The sequence below is a fragment of the Xiphophorus maculatus genome, chromosome 10 (genome assembly GCF_002775205.1).
Source record: "Xiphophorus maculatus strain JP 163 A chromosome 10, X_maculatus-5.0-male, whole genome shotgun sequence".
Taxonomy (NCBI): Eukaryota; Metazoa; Chordata; class Actinopteri; order Cyprinodontiformes; family Poeciliidae; genus Xiphophorus; species Xiphophorus maculatus.
The window spans coordinates 22,208,978-22,231,680 of NC_036452.1; the positions used below are offsets into that span (position 1 = coordinate 22,208,978).

Sequence of the window (22,703 nt, forward strand, 5' to 3'; positions counted from 1 at the left end):
CTTGATATTTTGTTATTATCGACACTGAAAAAATAACTTAAAGATTCTAATCTGGGTCAGAGTTGCCTTTGTTGGCAACAGGAACAACTGACGGCGGCAACACAGCTGGGTACACTAAAAATTGTTTTGAACGTCTAGTATTTTCTCGATGTCAGAATCTAGGTTAATCTAGATTAGTCAAAATCTGGATTATTTTAGATCATTTGAGTAGAGATGAGACATTTCAGGCCCTATAATTTAGTTTTCTTCTATTTTTTTAGACTTTCTGTTGGAAAGTCTTTAAATTGCATGTGAACTCTATATTTATGGAGGTTTTTTTAAGCCCACCTGATTGCTTGGTCTGAATGTTTACCAATGCTTTGGTTTAGTGGTCAAAGTAAGGTGTGATCCACAACATCATAGAAAGAGGGAAGTGAAGTCATGGGAAATGATTCAAATCAACTAAAGCTGTGATGTTGCTTTCCTAAACTCTGTTTTGATGTTTTCAGTTAGATTTTTGTGCTACATGACCGTACATGGGAATTATCCATTTGTATCACCAAAGAAACGACCGATTCTCTGAGGCAGATTGAACTGAGTTTGTATAAATCCCCTTAGAGCCAAGAGAGCAACACATAAAACGATGATCAAGATGTCATTAAGCTTTCCAAAAAGCTGCCTATAAGAGCAGCCTGGCCTCATTGTTAGGCTACTTCCGTAGACAGAGGAAGGGAAGGGTGGAGGAAGCCATTTTGTTTTGATTGGCCATCATTTACCAAATTGCCCAGAGCCGGTCACGTTTTGGCCACTGAGGTATTTCCCAGCTAATTCCACTTGCCTGTTTGTCTAACTACACACGCAACTGTAGTTTTTAACAACGGGAAGTATCTGAGTTTCAACGTTTATAAAAAGACAAGAAAGAAACATTTTGTTACAGGGGATAGGAGAAGTTATGTTGCTGCTCATTCATAAAAGTTTTAGGCATGGAGAAAAATCTTATATTCCTCATCTAAAAATCTACATGATAACTATCTGAGTTTTATTTGGAACTGTTTATGTTCTTTATAGAGTAAAACATTCATCAATATTTTTAATTACCAGTAATTTATCTGAACAATTTCAGAATGATCTACTGGCAAGATTACTCTTATTTCTAATATTAAATTTGGTTCTGCTTTACATCATTTCCTATTTCTCAGTTTTTATAGCATATGTTGTTTTTGGCAAATAAATGGCAGAATACTCGCAGACTTGTTTTGCTGGTTTTAGTAATCACAGATAGTCTTTTTCCTTATTTCAGCTGCCATTCCAGATGCTCTCATCAGGTTTAGCTGATTCCTAATGGTGCTTTTATTTTATTATTATTTATTTAATTTTCTAAAAATGTTTTTAGCATGTACAGTGTATAACACAAGCAACAGTTTTTTGAAATGCCATTTTAATTCAGTAATTTAAGCTGCAATATGTAAAGTCTATTAAAAAAATTCTTACATATTTGTTGAAACTGTCACTGTCATAACAGACAGACAAAAAAATGAGTTTGTCTTCCTTTTCCAAGTGCTAACTAGCAACAACCAATTAGAGTCAGGAGGCGGGACTTGGAGCTGTCAGTCAAGCCCGTGTGCGTAGAGTCTTTGTGAATGCTAAGGCTAGTTAGCATGGCCACCTTTCTCTGTAAGGCTAAGATGACAACACATTTAGCTGTTGAGAGGTTGATTGACAGCGCTAAGCCCCTCCTCCTGGCTGTGATTGGTTGTCTTTGGTCTGGAGCGGTACATTTCTACAAACAGCTATACAGCAATAGTAGCTCATGGAGGTCGTGGAAGACATCAATCTTTTCACAAATTATTTGTCTCATATTATACTGTCACATCATGGCGATTGTTTTAACAATTACGTAAAAACACACACCCACACACGCCCCCACACACATATATATATAATTTATTTTACAAAAGTAACAGAAGCTTTGAATGCTATATCATTTTTATTTCAGCAGAAAATGGATGTATGGATCAAAGGCAATTTGGATTACATAAGTGATCACCAAAACAGCTGAAAATTAAATTAGAAGTACATTTCTTATTGTTTCCTTCTTACGTTGTTTCAAAAGGATCACCTGTGTGAAGCAAACTCTAGACACAAAGTCTTGGACTTCTTTGTTTTTCTTCCTTTGCCTTAATCCCACAGTCTGCAGTCATCTCTGCTTCCCGCCCAGACTGTGAATCATAACAGCAGGTGGACTTTATTCTCATGCTCATATCTGATAGTAATTGTAGCCTCAGACGACATTTGTTTAAGGTGTTGGTCCCATGTGTCACCTGCTAGAAGTTTACTAGTCAGCTATTAAGCCCCAACATGTGCTCACTTCTTTTTTTCCTTGCGAGGCTCCTGCGGCACTCTATGAATAAACTGTGCCCTCTTGTCCTCTAATAAAATTGATTTAGCCTAAGAAAGTCAGGCTTAACCTTCTCTTGTGTGTCTGCAGGGCTGTGATGTGGGTGCCTCAGGGTAACATAACCCCTCGGGTGCACAGGTGATACCAAGCTGAATATAGCCCACTTATGACCAGTTGGCCTTGCTATTTAAAACATATGGGAGGCAGGGGGTACGGGGGGCGTTTTACAGCCAGCAAGAGGGTTCACACACTGTTCCATAAGCTAAACTGTACCAGAAAACCCCCCCAAAAAGTTGGAAAATAAGTCTATTTTTCTTCATTTCCATTTGCCGATTGTTGTTTTGTTCCTTAATTTCACCCTGTCCAATACAACTTTCTCGCTTACGGTACGATACCGATATTGCAGCTGTGAGTATTGGCCGATACCGATATTGGCCCAATATCTCAGCACAAATCATACATACTTTTATTACTTATTTGTAGTGTGGAATGTCAGAAAAGGCTTGGTCAGAAAACAATAGTCAACAACAAAAGGCGTGAGAACAGCTGACCCATTTATCATTATCCAATGGGACTGCAGGAGGTATACAAGCGCTGCTGCACTTAAGTACATTTATGTCAGTTTTTTTTTGTTTTTATTTTTTTTTAGAAAGAAATGCTTTAAATCAATTTAGCTCTGTTTTTCTGTATCGGATTGGTATTCACCGATATTAAACCTCGGATGTCGGAAGTGAAAATACTGGATCGATGCATTCCTAGTTTTAATAATGCTCATATGAATCTGCTACTTCAGGCTTGGATGAGATCATCCCTGAAGCTGTTAAATAATGTTTCTGCCCAACAGTAAAAGCTGCTCCTAGGTTGGCTGAGCGGCTGCTTTTCAAAGGAAGCCTGTGTTTAAGAGCACATTACATCAGTCTGTGATCTTTTACATTTTTTTTTTAGTCTGTATGTGGTGTTTGTGTTGAATCTGAACGTGGTCTGTATGTTTCAGGACCCTGAGCTTGTAACTGTGTATGAATGGCAACAGCTGAGCCGGAGAACTTTATCAGCAAACACTCGCCGCTCCTGTGTGTGTGTTTATGCGTGTTGGCGTGTGTGCGTGCGCATGTGCTGGATTCAGGAGGAGCTGCAACCAAAGTCGCCTCACTGGGAGGCTCGCTGAGCCGAGTTCACTGCCGTCCGCCTTCCTCAGCCGCTGGCCTCTTTTTTTTTTCCTCCACTTTTCTCTCCGCGACTCGCCCATGCTGAATCCTTCAACCCGGCTCTGGGGGAAAACCGCAGGAGCGGCGCTGTCGTGACTCGCCGGCAAGCGATCAGCAGGAAGAAGGGAAAGCAGAGAGAGAGGAGAGGAGAGGCTGACCAATCAATCACTCTGATACGGGGGACAGCCCAAGTCGTGGCGCTGTCCTTCCCTTTGCTGCTGCTGTTTAGCAGCAAACCTCCTTTAACTCCGACTGGAGTCTTTTGAATTCATCCAGGACTCTCTGCAAGCGATGATCACTGCTTACCAAAGAATCGATCTCTGTTGTGAGTGATGATGTTGGACACCAACCATTGCCTGTCTTTTAAACCCTCCCCTCTGGATTCTCCCCCAATGGCAGATGACATGGCGAACGCATGCTTGAAGATGGATCAGGAGAGACTGGTCTACCACAGCCTGAAAGAAGGTGGGCGACCCGCGGATTCAAACATGAACACTTATCCGAGACGGTTTGTGTTTATGTGCCTCGTTTGTGATTTGAGTTATCGGAGCTTTATGGCTTCATATGAGTAGTTTATGAGGTTTAGTTATAGATAAGGCGTTTGGTTTACTGGTCAAGATAAAACAGAAACTCTTTTGGACTCGGATGTTAGCAGATGTGTGTTCAGGAGAACAGAGTTATATATACTTTGACACATCATGACGGAGTTTCATGTATTTTATTGGAGTTTTACATGATTGGTCAAACCATTGCGGCCCGTTTTGGGAATTGAGTCAATGATACATAGACCACCACAGCTTGTCCGCTTAAATCGAACTCCATTCTGTTTGCCTAGAAATTCCGGTTCGTTTTTGGACATGGGAATGGATGCAGACCAAAAAGGCGAACTCTGGTCCACCTAAAACCTATGTCTCTGTTCGTTTGAAGTGAACTCTGGCTCAGTTTGTATACATATGTGTATTCAAACACGTTTGGAGCGGGCCATTGACCGCTCCAAAAGCAGGAAGTGGACAAAAGCACAGAGCATTCTGGGTAAATACAACCAAAACAAACGCTCGGGTTGGGCTAGTGGGAAAAATTACTTGTAGTCTTTTGCAAAAGAGAAATCCTACACTAACATCTGACGTCACTCCATTTTTTGGTTCCATTTTGTGAAGAGGAAGGTTGCGCTCAGTGTCCACATGGCGGCGGCAGCATCATGCCGTGGGAAAGTTTTCAAGAAGGACGACAACACCCGGAGCTCATATTTTAAAATGAGCTATTTTACTACCACTTCATTAAGAAATGTCACATGAAATCAAAATAAGATCCATAGAAGTCTGTAGTTTTAATATGGCAAAATAAAATGAAATTTAATGGTTGCGAATACTTTTGTGTAGGAGTTCTGAGTGTGTTTTGGATCTAGATAAAGATGAGTAAAATTGTGAGTCATCTCCAGTCCATCAGGGAAGTTTGGAAGTCACATTGGTGGATGCATGACAGAAGAGGAACTTTATCATAAAAACATGATAACTTCTGCAAATAAATTTTCTAAAAAAAACTACAAGTGGGTGCATACATACTACTAAAAAGAAACTGTTAGATTGACTGTTTTTCCTCCTGCTGCTTTAAGCACATAAGAAACTATCGAAAATGACAGTAAAACTGATACTTCCTCTTTATTTTAGTTTAGATACCACTGATGTGACAAAGAAACAATGCTTTTCGGCAGTGAGCCAGTCAACACGCCTTTTTAAAAAAAAAATTTCAAAAACATAAAAAGAAAAACCGTTCCCCTAACACCCCCTAATTTGGTCCGACCAGCGTAAATGCTGCAGAAAGAACTGTTTATAACCAGCATTCATTACGAGCACGAGCCAGAGGCATAGATGACACAAAGCATTCCTGTGAGGTTAGAACCACTGAAGACGGAGGAGAAGCAGAGAGGAGTCGTGTTTTGCTTTATCATCTGACATGATGCATTCACAGAAAGCTGAACCCAAACGCAGTCTGGCAGAGCTGGGACTTGAACTTTTAAGATGATAGGTATTCAGCTCACCTCCCTTTATTGTCGCCACGGTGCGGCAGCGTGACGCAGTAAGAGCCACTGACAGGTGTGTGTGTGTGTATGGCCTCGACCTGGCCTTGCTCCTGCCCTCTAGCTGCCCTGCTGTGTTGTGTGTGAAACGTTAGCCGTGCGGTAGACGCCGACAGAACGTACAGCAGTTGAGCTCATGCACGAGCTCATCTTTTTTAGCTGAGTATTTCCAGTGCAGGTGCCAAAACGTCACCCAGCCAATCGTATCTCTGAAATTGTGATGCTTGCCCACTTCCTCGCTCCTCTTTTTCTGTCGCTGGTGACAAACTCAGGCATCTTTAATCAGATCTACTGAGACGTCGGCGCCGCAGGATTAACCCAGTTGGCTCTTCACTGCAAAAACACTAAATCTTAATGAGTGGGGTTTTTTTCTTCTTTTGATTGAGTATCTAGTAGAAATATCTTAGTACACTTGAAATATGACAAATTTAACGTACAAGTAACTTTCAGCAAGATATCAAAGCTGGTTTTAAGTCAGCAATTCCTTAATATTGATGAAAAAAATAGATTATTCCACTTATATCAAGACATTTTTCCCATGTTCTAAGTGAAATAATCTGCAAGCGGAACTGGTAGATTTCTGCAATATTGAGGAGTTATTGACTTAAATCTAGATGTATTTTTCTTGTTAGGGTGGAAACTGTGCTTTAAAAAAAGAACACTGCAAAACAAAATCCTACAAAGCGTTATCGGCCAAGCTTCTAGTCATATATCTTTGTACAGTGAACCCTCTCTATTTCGCGGTTCACCTTTCACGGTCTCGCTGCTTCACGGAGTTGCATCGTGCATTGTGTTCTGCATTCTGATTGGCTAAACTGTCTCTCAGCTTCTTCTCTACCTGTGTGTCAATAACGTTGCGGTTTAATATGTACACGTACGTAAAACAGCTTGAAAATTTAAGTTTGCAAATTCTCTTGCAATTTCAAGAATCTTTTTGCCCAGAAGAAAAAAGAGCGACAACAACTACCGATAACCCTTCTGTCTACGGGCTTTAGAAGAAAAAAAACGCTACAGAGCGGAGTCAGGATGCAGCGGCTCAGTCAGAAGAGCAGTGAAATACATGTGAGTCACTATTTGTCCTACTGTTCTTTGCATTTTTTTTTCATAATCATTTTTCATTTTCTCCCGTTCTAATCCAATGACTCGGGTTGCAGTGGGGCGGCGCTGATCTCCGCAATTTGAAGCCTTCAGTTCGTATTGATGATTAAAATGATTATTTTACAGTACAGTAGTTATTTGTAAAAAAAAAAACAAAAGCGTTTATACAGTACTTTTATTTGTTAAACAAATGCTTGGGCCTGTAAAAAGGTTTTATTCTTTGGCTTCAAAGTATTATGGAGTATTTCATTGTATAATAATTGTAAAAAAAATAAAGGTTACTACTTCACGGAATTCGCCTATCGCGGGTTATTTTTGGAATGTGACCCCTGCGAAAAACGAGAGTTCACTGTACAATAGAATTAAGAAAAACTGACTTACAAGAAACTTTTCAGCAATATATATGAGCTTGTTTTAAGTCAATAATTCCTCAGTATTGATGATAAAGTATTTGTTTCATTGGGAGAGAATGCCCCATGTTTCACTTATAACATGGGGAAAATGTCGAAGTGAAATAATCTGCCAGTTGAACTAGTGCTTTTTCATCAATATTAAGGAATTATTTACTTAAATAAAGCACCTATGTCTTGCCACAAAGTGCTGTGTAATTTAGTTTTGTCTTATTTTACATACAGTACAGACCAAAAGTTTGGACACACAGTTGTGTCCAAACTTTTGGTCTGTACTGTATATTAAGATATTTAAGAAACTAGAGCAAAAATATTTGGTAAGATTTTGTGTTTTTGCGGTGTTCCTTTCTGGGCGCTTCCTGCTGCTCCTTTAATCATCTCTCAGACATTTCTGGAATGACTGCAACACAATCACTCTCCAACTTATTTATATCAAAAGGATATTTCTTGCTCTATTTGTGCAGTTATATCAGCAAGCTTTATAAGCTCCTTTTACTGTGAAGAATTAGAATTTTGAGACTGACATGGTAGTGAAAATGTGACATCCTGTTGCTCTTTTTGAGAAAACCCTCATATTGTGGTCTACTGTCGTTTCCTCTGCAGCTCCTTGAGGCTGTGAATCGTGCCCTCTGAGCTCCTTCGCTGCAGCTTGTTGTGACTACAGCAGCGAAGGAGCGTTGCCGGTGTCCCAGAATCCCAATAAAAATCCCCACTGCCCTTTTTGTCCTTTTCCCAATTTAACCAAAATGGCCTTCAAACCTGGTTAAGTCTAAGAGAGTATACTGGGTCTCTTTCTGCATGTCTGCAAAGCATAAAGAACACGTCTTCTGATTGAAAGTATTCATACCTTTCGAGTGTGTAACTTTATTGGGACGTTATCAATCAATCAATCAATCAATCAATCCAGTTTATTTGTATGGCACGTTTTAGCAACAAGGCAGTTCAAAGCGCTGTACATCATAAAATCACACAAATACAAAGTCAACAATTGAGAAAACCAGAAGCAAGAATTACATTTTGATGAGTGTCATCCTCACAAACATCAATACACGTCAAATATGTTGGTCAGTGTTTCATTTATGTGTTAGACCAACTCAACGTAGTGCATAATTGCAAAGGGGAAGCAAAATAATAAATGTTTTTTTGCTTCTTTTCCAAATCTGTAAAAGGTGGCATACATTTGAATTCAGTTCTCTTTACTCTTACAGTTCTAATTAAAATCCAGTGCTTTGCATTTTTAAAGAATATACCCAATTAGTAAATTTTAGGGATGCTCCGTCGATCGGCCGATACTTTCACGTAAAACCGATCTTATCCATCAATCTTTTCTACCTCCACAAGCGTCTGAAAATCAGCCACTGTCCCCTTCTGTTCTTCTGTGAGAGAGGACTGACAGACAAACCAACCCACCAGGTCAACCCAGGTAATGATAGTCACCTCAGTGTTGCCAACTCAGCAACTTTGTTGCTAAATTTAACAGCTTTTCAGACAAAAATCTTAATCGGCCAGAAAACTGCAATAAGGACACCCCTTAGACATAGAGGTCATCTGTGTGTAATTTAATTTACAAGACTGAATTATCTGTCATCCAAAATTCAAAGGGAAATGACGCAACTATTAGGGGTGACCCAATTCAATATACCGTAGATATTGGTCTGATATCAGCCAAAAAAAAAATAGTATCTGATTATATCAGCCTGCATCTAAAATCTCCGATATAAGCATCTAATACCAGCATTTAGTCCGGCCCAGCGTTTCTATCCAGCAGCGCTTGTATCCTGCACTCAGACCCATTGGATAATAATAAACAGGTCATTTGTTCGCATGCCTATTGTTGTTGACTATTGCTCTCTGTTCGAGTAGAATCACATTTTCTAACATTCCAAACTACAAAATAAGTTACAAACGTATTAGTTGTGCTGTTATTGTATCAGTTCGATATCAGCACCAGGACATGGGAGTTCACTTAAACTTGTAGTTGAGTCAAGGAGAACATTGATCAGAGAGGCAGCTGAACGGTTTGTGGTCACTCTGTAGAGATCCACTGCTGAGGTCGAGAACACATCAACCACATGGAAGGTGATCCACAATTTGCCTACATGCAAAATGTTATATGTAGGAGAAAAATTACACTACACATGACTGTGACATATGGTGAGGATGGTGATGTAGTGGGGGTGATATAATACTGTTTGAATGTTTTTCTTTAGTAAGGAGTTTATAGGACATGGTTAGAGCTGAATACTGGGCAATCCTTGGAGAAACATGTTAAACATCCTGAACGTATAGCCAGTTCTTCAATGGAATAGTTTAGATCACAGTATACTCATGTGGTTGAATGGCCTAGTCAATGTTCAGACTTGAATCCAACTGAGAATCTGTGGCAAGACTTGAAATTTGACATTCACAGACGCTCTCCATCCAATCTGACAGAGCTTGAGCTGTTTTGTGAGGAAGAACGGGCAAAACCTTCCGTCTGTAGCAAAGCCGGTAGAGACGTACACAAGAAAAGACTTTTGGTCTATCACCTGAAAAAGCTGAAAGCGAGGTGTTCACACTGGATCTGTTTGAACTTAGACATGTTTGGTTCTGTTGGTACCTGAAGAGTTACAGTCACTTGTGGGTTGTTTTTTTATTGCTTCATGTCATCATTAGCCTCTTCAAGCTAGTATCTCTGGAATAAACAGACTTTGCCTTGAAATACCTCCTCTCCCCCTCCTGCCCCCCTTGATTAAACTTTAGGAACAGAGATAGGAAGATGAAAGAGAGCTGAAGAGGATAAATAAGTTATTGACTGTAAGGAGTGATGTATTGTGAGATAAGAATAGAGGGGAAGTGTAGGATTCTCTTTCCCAGAATAAACCTCCACCATGACATCATCGGTTTGCAACAACGTGCCAGAGCTCCCTTATGTTTTTATCCGCCTGCGAAGGAGGTTTACACAACCTATGAGTCACAATCTTCTAGTTCAGATCTGGTTTTACGTCACCGGCATGTTTCTGCTTCCAGGGAAGAGTCTTTGGTGATCGACTAATGGCCCAGGTGTAAAGCATGTACACTTGTTAAAATAAAAGGGACGCCGGGATAGCCAGTGATGACTGTAAGAATGACATCATGAGGCCTAAGAGCTCACAGTAATTCATAGGGCTTTTGGTGTTGCACGCCAGCCCTGAATTGTTGTGATAGCAGCAGCTAACTGGTTAGCTAGCCAATGACGTTGCTTTATAAGTGGGAAAGGACAGGTGCAGGGTGTCCTTAAAGTAGCAGACATAACGGCTGACCACAAATTCTTGGGAGTCTTCAGCAGTGTGTCCTACTGCATAGATACATACACACACCCACACGCACGCACACACACACACACACACACACCCACACGCGTTACACTAGCGGGGAAAGATGATGCATACAAAACAAGGCCTGTTTATTTTGATCAGAGTGTAACTGTACCAGCATTGCTCCTTTAATTTTGGCTGTGGGATACATCGACGATGATGCGTTCAAGAACAAGATGAAGTCACATTTTTCAAAATATTTTTTATTTGTTAAAACTAATAATTTTATCTTAATTTTTTTTATGAATTACTCTATTTAAATAAAATAAATAAATACGTAGCCTGGTGGGGAGGAAAGTAAAGCCTGATGGCCTACCAGGATAATAATACACTGGGGAAAACAATGGTACCTCTCAACAAAACAGGGTAGTTAAAGAGCAACTTCCTTTCCTACTTCAAAATAAGAGTCACCGATATAGACCCAACAGTGTGCCAAGATTAACACACTCACCATCACAGCACAGTTAATAAACGAGTATGTTTGCTTCTTCATGCAAATTTCTGTCAAAATCACTAGATTATAATCAAAGTCGTCATCACTTTTTCTTTTTTGTTGTCTGTATTGCGGTGAAGGATGAAATTCAGTTCATATACACAATCAGATGTTGGTCATAATCAAGTTTCATGTTGCTGACCTAATAAAAAATGTATCTATTTTCATCGCCAGTTTGAAGAGCTATCAGTGATCTTGACGCTGCGTACAAAAAGGTTAAACAAGGTCCTGCTCCTTTTGAAAAAGCATTACTTTCTCCAGACCTCCCTCTGTTTGCTGCTCGGTTATGTAACGAGTACTTCCTGTTTTGAAATGACACTGCAGTCGGCCCACATGCTACATCAACCTGTTAATCAGAACCGGTCTGCTTACAATCCATCATGTCAGGTTTTTTTTTTCGGCCCTACTTTATTTGATCATTTAGGTTGTAGTTGCTTTTCATTTCTATGATGCATGATGAGTTTTTTTTCTCACACATCTGAAAACTCCTGATGCAGGAAAAAAAAAGAAGAAAACCCCTAGAAACAGGAAGTGCATAGTAGTCTGTCTACACCCACTTTGTACCCGCCTTCTGTTTGACTTCAAAAAAAAAAAAGAGAGAAAATGAAGAAGGGGGAACTGGGAGGATGAACTGGCTAGCGGAGAGTGCAGGTCCTCCTCAACTCGGTTCGACCACATTTATTCGTGTGAATTTGACGGATGGATTGCTGACCTCGCTCAGAGCTCCATCTCTGCGGTTTCCTCCGTTCGCCGGCTGTGACTGACTCTCTTCTTCTCCTCTCTCCTCTCTTCTCTCTTCTCGTCATCTCTGGGTCCATGCAGTCCTCCAGCTCAAACTTCAGCAGAGACGCACTCGAGAGGAGCTGGTCAGCCAAGGGATCATGCCACGTAAGTTCACATTTTGAATCTCGTTTTCTGTTTCACCAAACTTGCATTGTGTTCCTTCACATCTGTCTGTATGCAGATGATGCAGTTTAATTCCTTAGAAAACCTCATCCTTACTCAGTGTTACCTGAAGAGAAATGTTGGTGAATTTCTGCTTTTTTGAGGCACATCAGGAGGGTTATTGCCTCCTGATGTGCCTCAGGTAGTGTTTCCATGTCCCTAAACTGAGGTCACAGGGTTAGCCTTTTCTATTTCCTGCATCAGCATGCGCTGCACACTGACACTGTTGAGTATTTTTGTTGCATTACAGTTTAATTCCCTCTTTAATCAATTATTTCCTGTTGCTAACTCAAAACTCCAGCCTTCAATGACATTTTGCGAACATTTTCGCAGTTTCCTCTCTTCACTTCTCTTCTGAAGATGTTGACCCGTATCTGTGTTATCGGTATGAATAAGTACATTCCGCGTACATCGCACACATTGCGTCTTTTTGCACCAGATTGTGTTATCAAATAGGGCAGCTTCCTCTTCTTCTCCAAGCACTTCCTGTTTCATGAGTTACACACATCACAAGAGACAGTTGGTTCGTGTTTTTAAAAAAATATTTTTTCTGTTAGTTTCGACATAAGGAGTACCTTTTTGTTTTTTTTAATCAAGTGTTTTAGTTTGGGTCTGAAGTCGAAGGCAGCGGTCAGTGTTGCACACCAAGAATGTGTTAACTGCATCTTCTGTGTGTGATCTCAGTATGGAGAGATGTACAGAGAAGTTAATATTTACTGTCTACCATGGCTTTATTTAGCGTGACCAGACAGTTAAAAGCAGCTATTAAAAGAAGGGGTACACTAGAAATAAACCCTTTTTTATTTTTATGTCTGCATGAAGTGCTTGCGTCCTCACATTTTAGAGCAAAGCCCTTCTTAGCCCTGATGCAGTCAGAATGCTCTTTTAGTTCAGTTGTTTCTTCTCTTTGGTCTTGATCTTTACTCTAAGCAGAACTTCTTTTTGATTTCTTTGGGTTGGGGGTTGAAAAACATTTGTGTCTGAAGCAGTCACCCTACTGATCTTCTGATAACTTCTCCTCATTCTGAGCCACAGCCGCCCAGCAGAGGCCATCAGTTTGGCACAGATCATCACCCTGCATAAAAACTGTAAATCTTTTTGTGCTAAGTCTGCACGCTAACCCTGATATGTTGACTTTTCTTCTTTTTTTTTTCTTTTATCGTTTCAAGCGAATACCCCCTTACAATCCAACAGTGTCACTGTAAGTGGTAATTCTGTAAACTTTTTAGCTCAAGATATGAACCTAAGGATTTATTTCCAAAAGTAAAGTAAAATTTCAGTTGGCAATGTTGGCAAGTAGCAAGTTTTTGTTTTGTTGCAGTAAGGGACGCACCGATCCACTTTTTTCCTGATGCAGATATGTGAGGTTTCGTATCAGCTGATATTGATCTGATACAGAGAAACGATGATGAAATGACTTAAAAGGTTTATGGTTTTTCTTTTTAACACAGACATCATTTCAGCCAGTCTCTGCCTTCAATCTGATCTCCAGAATGACTATATTAGAAACTCCTGACTATGGGTTGAATATACTGTATATGTGTGTTTATTAGTAGCTCAGTTACACAGGTTTAGTAAAACAGCATTGTTCTTCTGAATTTGTAAGTAATGTTTTTTGTTGTTGTTGTTGAATTTCTCTCATAAATACAGTAAACGATTACCATTTTATTTGCTTAGCTTGACTCCAAATTTGTTTGTTTGTGACCTCCATCTGGATCCCGACCCCTACTTTAAACACCGCTGTGACATTTTTAAGGCAAACCTTCATTTGTTTGACAACTTTTTTCATCTAAACCAGATGATGTTTATCCACATTAACACAGGAAAAGGAAACCATAGGCATAACATTATGACCAGGGTGGCTGCATAGATAAAAATTTAAAGAAGAGCATAGATTTCACAGAGATGGCTGAGACGTTGTTCTGCCTATAGGTGCAAAGCTGAGCAGGAATCTTCATATAATTCAGTTTTCTTCATCTTTTGAAGAAGTGGTTACTGTATCTGTTGGGCTTCTGTTGTCATTTTCGCCTTAGGCGAATCTTCGGATCAAATGAGCCCTTTAGTTATTAAGTAAAACTCCGACCACATTTCAAATGAGTCGCCATATCTACGTATGGATACTGTTGAAAAAAATCACAAACAGACTTTTAGATTGTGTTGCTAGCTGTTGATGTTTTCAGCTGAAAAAAGCATGATTGTGCCTTCGCAGTGGCGGAAACAGTTCAAGGTGAGAACTAGCATCAAGTTTTCACCTTGGTTTTAGCAGCCGGGGGCAGTGTGGATGAGTAACTTTCCACAGTCTGTCGAAGTATTCTTAACTCGGCTAGCTGACCCACGACAGCTACCCAGTTGCTGTCATTGTGAAGCTTAAGAGTTTATTAGAAAATGAACAGAAATTAAACAATGCAAACGGCGTCAGCTGGCCTTGGATGCATTATGTCTTTCTAGGATTTGAAGATCCAGAAGGTGTTCTGTCTGTGGAGCTCTGTGTGTGTCCGTGGGAACATGGAGGGCTTTGAAAGAAAGTGAAATCAAGGAAAAGTAGTGAAGTGAAAGTGAAATGTTTTTTTAACAACGTTTGCGCTTCCTCTTACTTATTATTTTATAATTACAAAAGAACTTTGAGATTGCAATAATTGTGTGCTACATGTAGGTCACTTGATCAACTTTATTATCCTGGATTCTAACATGTTCCTCTTAGTGATCTAAATGCTATATCACAGTAATGAGTTAATCAGCAAATAAAATTATGAATTTATATTCCTAAGTCAATGAACATTATTCTAAATAGGGTTTTGTTCAACAGATACTTAAATTTTTGTCTGTTTACAATAAGATAACAATGCTTTGTATTATTGGCTCAAAAACATTATCATTTTAGAAGGTTATGATTATTAATTATTAATTTAAAAAAAAAGTTTGGTCATTGGCGAGTATTGTATTATTTCTCACTCAATGAAGTCGTCTTCTATCACTCACGACTTCCACACTGAAGTACAGTGTAACCCATATGTATGGCGAACTTACTGATTATTACAGAACCATTAATTCTCCTGTGAATAAAATGCCATTTGTTATCAAATTATGAGATTAACTCTCATTTTTATCCTTTATACTGAGGAAGCATTTAGTTTCATTACAACTCTATGCTTTATAAACAAATGCCACCGTGAACAAGATTACCACCTATACTCACAATAAAAAGCAACTCTGTGTCCAGTCGGTGTGAGAACAAATTAATTTGCTTGGCAAACTAAGTTTCAATAAAGATTACTTTATCTTTGTGTCGTTTTGACCTCCCGACCTTTTGTTATATGAATACCTGTAAATAAGTTTGTTTAATCTCCAGCTGTTGTGTCATCAGGATTGCCTCGGACCCCCCACCCAGTCATCAGTTGCCTCTAGTCACACTGTCCTCATTCACACACACCCTTGGCTGGGATTTCGCCAGCTGTTGACCAATCAGATCTTTGCTACGTTACATCATAACTGTCACTGCCCTCCCAATATCCTTCTGCTAACAAAGTGATTCTTTTTGTTGTTATGCTTCCGTTTCTACTAAACCATGAAGTTAAAGTTTTCTGGACGATAAATTGTCCCAGAAATGATTGCGATAAATAATAATATTGTCATTTTGAGAGCATTTTCAACTACTACAGTATATAATAATAATAATGACAATGGCTTATTAATGCAAGTACCCACTCTCAAAGATATATAAAAAAAACTTTATTTCTAAAGAACATTCAACATTAATTCGGAAAACATTTCAAATATCCAAAATGAACAAATAAAACAACCATAAACAGCAATAATAACGATGGATTTTAAAGTTTCTGTAGCCAAAATTGCATTTGAAATAACCATTCAGGTCAGACAGGGAACAGGGAAAACAGGCAAAAGTGGCAGGTAGTGCAAGCTAACTACTTCACACTGGGTGTCAAATGTTTGCTGCATTTCTCAAAATGGCGACTTTTCTGCTACTTTAAAGGGGAGCATCTCTTTAACGACTGTTGTTCGAATTAAAATGATTGCACTCCTTTTATTTTATCATGCTAATTAATTTATGTATTGCTTATTCTGACAGGCTTAAATGAAGAGAAAATTTGACATGAAAATTCAATGTGAAAACGACGTAAATTCAATACCTGACATTAGCTAGTTGTGTTAGCTCCATATGCTAATTGCTAATCTCGTTTAGCTAAACCAGTTCTTATTTTGGGTATTAATCTGTCTATATTCAGGATTTCACTTAAAGCGCTCCCAGTAATTTACCCACTAACAGTCCAAATCGCTGCTGGTGGCGGCGTCATGTTGTGGGGATCCTGTAGCAGAGACATCTTGAAGGCTTCAGCTGAAATGTCATTAGAGTCTGTGGTTTGAATTGGCACCGCTGACCTCCTCTACATGCAGCTACTTCTGCTTTGACTCGCTGTTCAGCCGGAGCGCTGTGCGCTCTCACTCGTTGAAGCGAGAGCTGCCAGTCATCCCAGTCCGAGTGTCTTCTTCTCTGCTGTTTTTTTTTTAAACAGTTTTTTTTGTTTTTTTGTCCTGCCTCTCCATGCAGCCCTGAAGAGCCCTGCAGCCTTTCACGAACAGCGGAGGAGTCTGGAGCGAGCGAGGGTGAGCAGTCACAGTGGGTTTCCTCTACCGAGGCAGCAGCTTTATGCAGAAAATGACTTTTTCTTTCCTGCAGAATAAGTGACTGATTACAGTCGCTGTTTGGATTATTAGTGGTAATATCAATGAGCATTTAGCAGGGAGGTTAAAGTAGAGTTGTGACAAACAATTTCTGGTTTGTAAAGGTTGAAACAAAATGTTTTATGCTTTCTACTCTGCAAGAAAATGCTCTGCGCTGTACGTTTCATTTCTGTTATTTCTCCTCTTCAGACCGAGGACTACCTGAAGAGGAAGATCCGGAGTCGCCCGGAGCGCTCTGAGCTGGTCAGGATGCACATTCTGGAGGGTGAGCAAAAGAGAAAAATTAGAAAATGTGTAAAACGTAACTTAAGCTTTTTGTAATTCTTCTTATTTCTCTGCAAGATTCATGTCTCAATTCTTAAAAGGATTTCAGAGATGCAGTCTTAATTGGGTTAATAATGTTGATTGCTTTTGCTGTTATCGGCACCAACCATCTGTATGTTTTATTTTGGTTTTAAGCTCTGTTTGAATTCAAATACAGGAAGTGGCTCAGACCCCTAGCTTAATATCTGCAATCTTCAGAAACCCAACTTCCTTTTAGCAGTGTTTCTTTAACAATTATTCTGCAAGACTTTTAAAAGAAACTCCTTGTCATTTCCCTTTCTGAAAGAAGCACAAGCTCACTCACCTGGGTGGATCTCACACGTTCTGTAGAACAAAACCAATCAGCTGGTGATTTTTCTTTCTTTTCTGCGTCCTCCACAGAGACGTCAGCAGAGCCGTCCCTGCAGGCCAAGCAGCTGAAGCTGAAGCGGGCGCGGCTGGCCGACGACCTCAATGACAAGATCTCTCACCGGCCCGGTCCCATCGAGCTGGTCCACAAGAACATCCTGTCTGTCAGCTGCCCTCTGCAGTCCTCGCTGCTGGGTAACCGCCGACGCGCGCTGAAAACACTCGGCTGCATTAATAGGAATTAAATGCCGTAAAATGAACGTTTTTGTTGCTGCATACCTCGGATGTACACAAATTAATCATTTCCTGTTCATAGACCTTTTTTCACACTTGCTGACTTTATGATCAGGGTTAAACTTTTTATCAACAGTCATCCCTCTGTTGCCAGCTTACTGAATTTGTTGCTATATTAAAACAAGAAAAGAAATGAGTATAAGCCAGAAACGGAGTCGGCGAGTCAGGCTTTTTAAAGATTGGTGATCGGCCAGAAAACTGCAATCGGTGCACCAAGACTTACAAATCCAAGCTTTGGTGGATCTCATTAGCGTTGGATGTAGTTGACCAGAGGTCTGCAGCCATAACAATCCAAAGAACCATTTCGAGCCTCGGACCAGATAAACAAAACTTGTTCAGTACCGTAAAAGTTGTGTGAAGTTTTGGGGAAAAAAAGACAGACAGCTTTCATTTAGAATATTTACCATAGCAAATTTGTCATAAAAAAAACACACACAATTTTTTAAATATATTTTTAGATCTTAAATGTTAAAACCTAGTCAAACCCAGAAACGTTTGCAAAAAGAGGATGGATATATTTTTTTCTGTGGAATGTTGATGTAAGTATCAAAATCACATCTTACAGAATGTTTTTGGTCTAGTTTTTATTGCAAATATTTTAGTTTACTGGAAATAAGACAAAACTAACTTACAAGCAACTTTTCAACAAATATAGGAGCTTTTTCCCATGTGAAATAATCTGCCAGTGGAAATACCACTTCTTCATCAATATTAATAAATTATTATCCTTGAACAAGCTCCTACATCTTGCTGAAAAGTTACTTGTATGTTAGTTTTGTCTTACTAGAAACTACACCAGAAATGTTTGGTAGAATTTTGTGGTTTTGAAGTGCAAAAAAAAAACTGAAAAAAGAATATAATTTCCACCTTAATGACAAGAAAACAAAGTTATATTCCTAAGACTGTAACTGCTACTTTTAGAAGTTCAATGCAATTATTCAATGGGAAAACTAGAAAAGTTACTAAAACACCCATTGTTTTAGTAGTTATTTGATACATGGCCTTCCAAAGAACCAGACTACGCAAAATAAATTCAAAACTACTTCGTTACTTTTCTTAAGTTTAGATGTCCACTGATTGGTAAATAAAATAGTCCACACCTAGTTGCAGGGATGCGCCTAAATTCAGTCTTGGTATTGTGGAAGTGTTGTTGAGAGACGCTCTGCATCTAATTGCACTGAGCTTCAGCTTTTTTACAAAGTAGACCATTCAGAAACTCCTAAATATCATTTTCCTTTTGTTGTTCTGGCACATAAAATTAGGGATGCCCCGATACACTTTTTAAAATTTCCAATAGCAATATTTGAGCTTGGTCAAACATGTAAAAACAACAACTCAGGAATTGCTTCTCTTCACGTCAGAAGAGAAGCAATGAGAACATCCAGGGTTTTCCTCCCAGCTGGATGTAGAAACACAGGAGGATTCATCCTCCTGCTGGGAGCTGCAGCGTTAAAACAAAGCACTCACCTCTGGCTGAGGCATTACCACAGCCACGTTGCGACAGAGGAGCCACAGAACACAACATGTTGTCCAACTTCCCTAATGTTACTTCATTGCGACATTTTTCAGATTTTGTTTGAGGAAGACGAAGGTCTAGTTGTTGTTACGGCGACCTGAAGAATCCGTCTCTTGTTCTGTTGCAGATTCCCCAAAAGGAGCCGGAGGGGAGAGCTCGTCTCTAGACGAAGACAGCAGCGATGCTCTGTCACCTGACCAGCTAGCCAATCACGACTCTCCGCTGAGCGCCGTCACGCAGCTGTCCCCCTCCCACGTGCTGGCCCAGAACGGGGACATGTCCCCCACGCAGGTATTACAGCTCATCCTCTCAACCGATTGAAGCAAATCACGGGAGAGATTCCGCGCTGTTAACCACAACCACGTCTTCAGTTTCTCACACAGCCCCCTCCTCCACCTCCTCCACCTCTAGTCAGTTTGTCGGACCCCCCCCCACTGCCAAAGATAACAAATGGGTTGGCACTGAGCTCTCGCCTGTCTTCTGGACACCTCAAGGTATGCAACATTTAAAGGGACAGTGTGATGTTGGGTAGACTTTTTTACATCATCATGTTATAATGTTATTCCCTCATCAAAAACATTCCTGGAGTTTTGCCTTGATCTTTTTATTCATGTTTGAGAAATTCTTTCATCTCCATGGCAACTGTGCAAAATGTCTGGGTGGATCTAGCCCCGCCTTCTAGACATAGCTCCTCCCCTCGTTTTCCAAGCTTTTATCTCAGAAAGCTTGCTAAAACAAGCTTTCTACTTGTCTTAGCATCAATGCAGTAGTCACTCACCTGCGACTCGCCCACTCTGCTCCTTCAGACTAGCCAGCAGCGATTAGCCAGCTCCTGGTGGAGCTGTTCATCTACTGAGCTCACTATAGGAGCTACTTCTCAGAGCAACACTGGTAAAAATGTAGTTAGAGGGTAAATAGAGGAGATATGTTGTGATGACTTCCTGAAGACGGAGTTTCAGAAAAAGCAATAGTTTTTAAAGAGACAGAGGTCCAATTTCAAGCCAATAAAGTATGAAGTTGAATATATATATGTATAGCATTTTTATAATTGATGGTAACAATTACTTGATTGTGCTGTGAAATGGGACTATTCGCCTGGAAAAACCATAATACAACCCCTTTAAGCATTTGGTGTCAAACTTGCCTCAGGTTTGATCATTTCTGAAGTGATCTCTGTTATTAGAGCTGGTGGTACTGGTTCACCTTTCCTCATTTTTTTAATTTGTTGACTTCCCTCCATCCCCAAATCCCATTTTTGCCCGCAGTCCCAGGCTAAGATGAGTTCAGACCGCCCTCCACAGAGATCGAAGAAACCAAAGGACAACAAGCCTAAGGTCAGCAAGGATTTTTTTATTCTTCATTGTAATACGGTGACTCAATGTGTTTGGAAATATCGTCTGATTCAGTTTCTACTTCATTAAAATTATTTCTGAAAACTGTGAGAAATATCAGTACTTGTGTGTGTCTAAATGTCACATAAAGGTGTCTGTTCCTTTAAATGTATAGAAAGGCTTTTCTCGGTAACTTTGACATTTTAGCATGACAGACTTGTTCAGAGAACTCTGCATCAAAAGAGGAACAAATACCGTTTTTTTTTTTTTGTTGTTGTTCAAGCACAGTGAACTCAACCCTGAAACAGTCGGACATGTTTGTTTTCCCTGGAATTACTAGATCTGTGTTTGTGACATCATAGTCATTAACTGCATTCACTTACTTGGGGTTTTATGTGATAAACCAACATAAATAAATGCATGGGTGTATCACAGGAGTAATATAATGCATGGTTGTATTTTCTTGTAGAAATAAAGAGTTTTGCAAATCTTTGACTCCAGTAGAAATGCAGCAATCAGCCGACATCAGCCAATGTTCCCATAACTTCCTGCTCTGATCAGCAAGTTGGAATACTGAAAATTTCTTGCACATTAAATACATAACGTATATGTTTAGTCTAATTTAATCGTCAGTTTCTATTTAGATCTAAATAACTACAAAAATCCAAGAACCTGGAAAACATTGTTTTTAAGTAGGAACGCACCAATATGAAAATCTGGGCTGATATCTGATATTAATTCGGCTATTCTAGCTGATAACCGCTATTTACCAATATATTTTATATGTATATTATATACATTTTACTACACTTTTGGCATCTTGTAAAAGCGAACCTCTTGACACACAAACACAGAAAGATGGAAATAGACATCATTTGTTGATATCAGCACAGACCAATACCACTCTGTAAAAAAAAAAGACTTGCCGATGGATCGTGCTTCCCTACTGTTATGTTTTTTACAGTTTTGTATGAAAATTCAGAATTGATCAAAAGATCAGGCCACAAAGAAAACTAGAAATTGATATCTGCCACAATAAACTTAATCAGTGCATCTCTGTTACGACTGCAACTCGCAATAATTTTTGCTTTCGATTAGTCTATTAATTTTTCTGACGATTAATCGATAAGATGAATCAAACCTTCGCACATTCTGAAGATTTTTCATTAGTCTTTATACAATCAAAATGCATTAAAAGGTGCAAACAAATTAGTAATTAAATTCCTTTTTTAAATAAGAGAAACAATATAAATATAACCTGAAATAAAATAACAGATTTCCTTTAGTGAACACTTGATGATTTGTAGCGAAGGATGCATGTATAGCGAAAAGATACTTGAATCATCAACATGTGAACCTAACATCCTAACATCCAAAGGTGGCCAAAGGCCAAAGGTGTTTTTGTTTTACAATTTTGGCTTAATTACTACTCCTAATATCTTGTTCTTTCAGTATTTTTGAGTCTGTATACTCCATTTAACAATTAATCGATTACTAAATTAATTGACAATTATTTGAATAATTTGTCCTCACGATTAATCTGATTAATCGGTGCTTCTGTCAATTCTGGTGTATTTATTTATTCCCTTTTTTTTGTGTGTGTTAAATAAAAAGGATTGGTAGCCATTCAACTTTTGTGTTGATCGATCAGATAAAATTCCAATAAAACACATTCAAGTTTGTTGGTCTACAAACTTGAATGTGTCACGTTGTGGAGTAGTTTGGTAAGGAAAACCTCCGAGCTTTGACGGAGTCCCTCATGGCGAAAGTTGCTCATGTCCCGACCTCCGCCCCACAGGTGAAGAAGCTGAAGTACCACCAGTACATCCCTCCGGACCAGAAGGCCGACAAGGAGCGCCCGCCTCAGATGGACTCGTCCTACGCCAAGCTGCTCCAGCAGCAGCAGCTCTTCCTGCAGCTGCAGATTCTCAGCCAGCAGCAGCAGCACTACAACTACCACACCATCCTGCCCGCCCCTCCTAAGTGAGCGTCCGGCGTAGCTTTGTGTGTGACTGATGGGTGTCCTCCCCTCTGCTGTAGTTAGCTCATTTTAGAGCGAGTTCACAAAGTGTGTCATTAAAAGCAGAAGTACGAGCTAAAAACTATCCTTCGATGTTGCGTGTCGGTAAACATTTGCCTGTGGTGCGGACGCAGATGGGGAAAGCTGAAGTTTCTGATTGTAGCGTTGGATTGCGCCGTTAGCAGCTGCTTTATCTGGGTTTTATTTGCATTGATGGGCGCCTCTGTGA

At 39.6% G+C, this 22,703-nt stretch overlaps 1 protein-coding gene across 4 annotated transcripts in view; it reads left to right on the forward strand.

Annotated features, from left to right (window-relative positions):
- Nucleotides 1-22,703, forward strand: part of LOC102222467 (MKL/myocardin-like protein 2) — a 53,266-nt gene that overhangs the window by 20,588 nt on the left and 9,975 nt on the right. For 3 of the 4 annotated variants that reach the window (XM_014472753.2, XM_023340776.1, XM_023340775.1), the window contains 8 exons: nt 11,818-11,883; nt 16,508-16,563; nt 16,831-16,906; nt 17,347-17,508; nt 19,251-19,414; nt 19,495-19,617; nt 20,389-20,457; nt 22,253-22,437. In XM_014472753.2, coding sequence (XP_014328239.1) covers nt 11,818-11,883; nt 16,508-16,563; nt 16,831-16,906; nt 17,347-17,508; nt 19,251-19,414; nt 19,495-19,617; nt 20,389-20,457; nt 22,253-22,437 — 901 coding nt within the window. Of the gene's footprint in view, nt 1-3,512; nt 4,048-11,817; nt 11,884-16,507; nt 16,564-16,830; nt 16,907-17,346; nt 17,509-19,250; nt 19,415-19,494; nt 19,618-20,388; nt 20,458-22,252; nt 22,438-22,703 lie in introns of those variants that run through there. The other variant, XM_023340774.1, reaches the window with a different exon arrangement.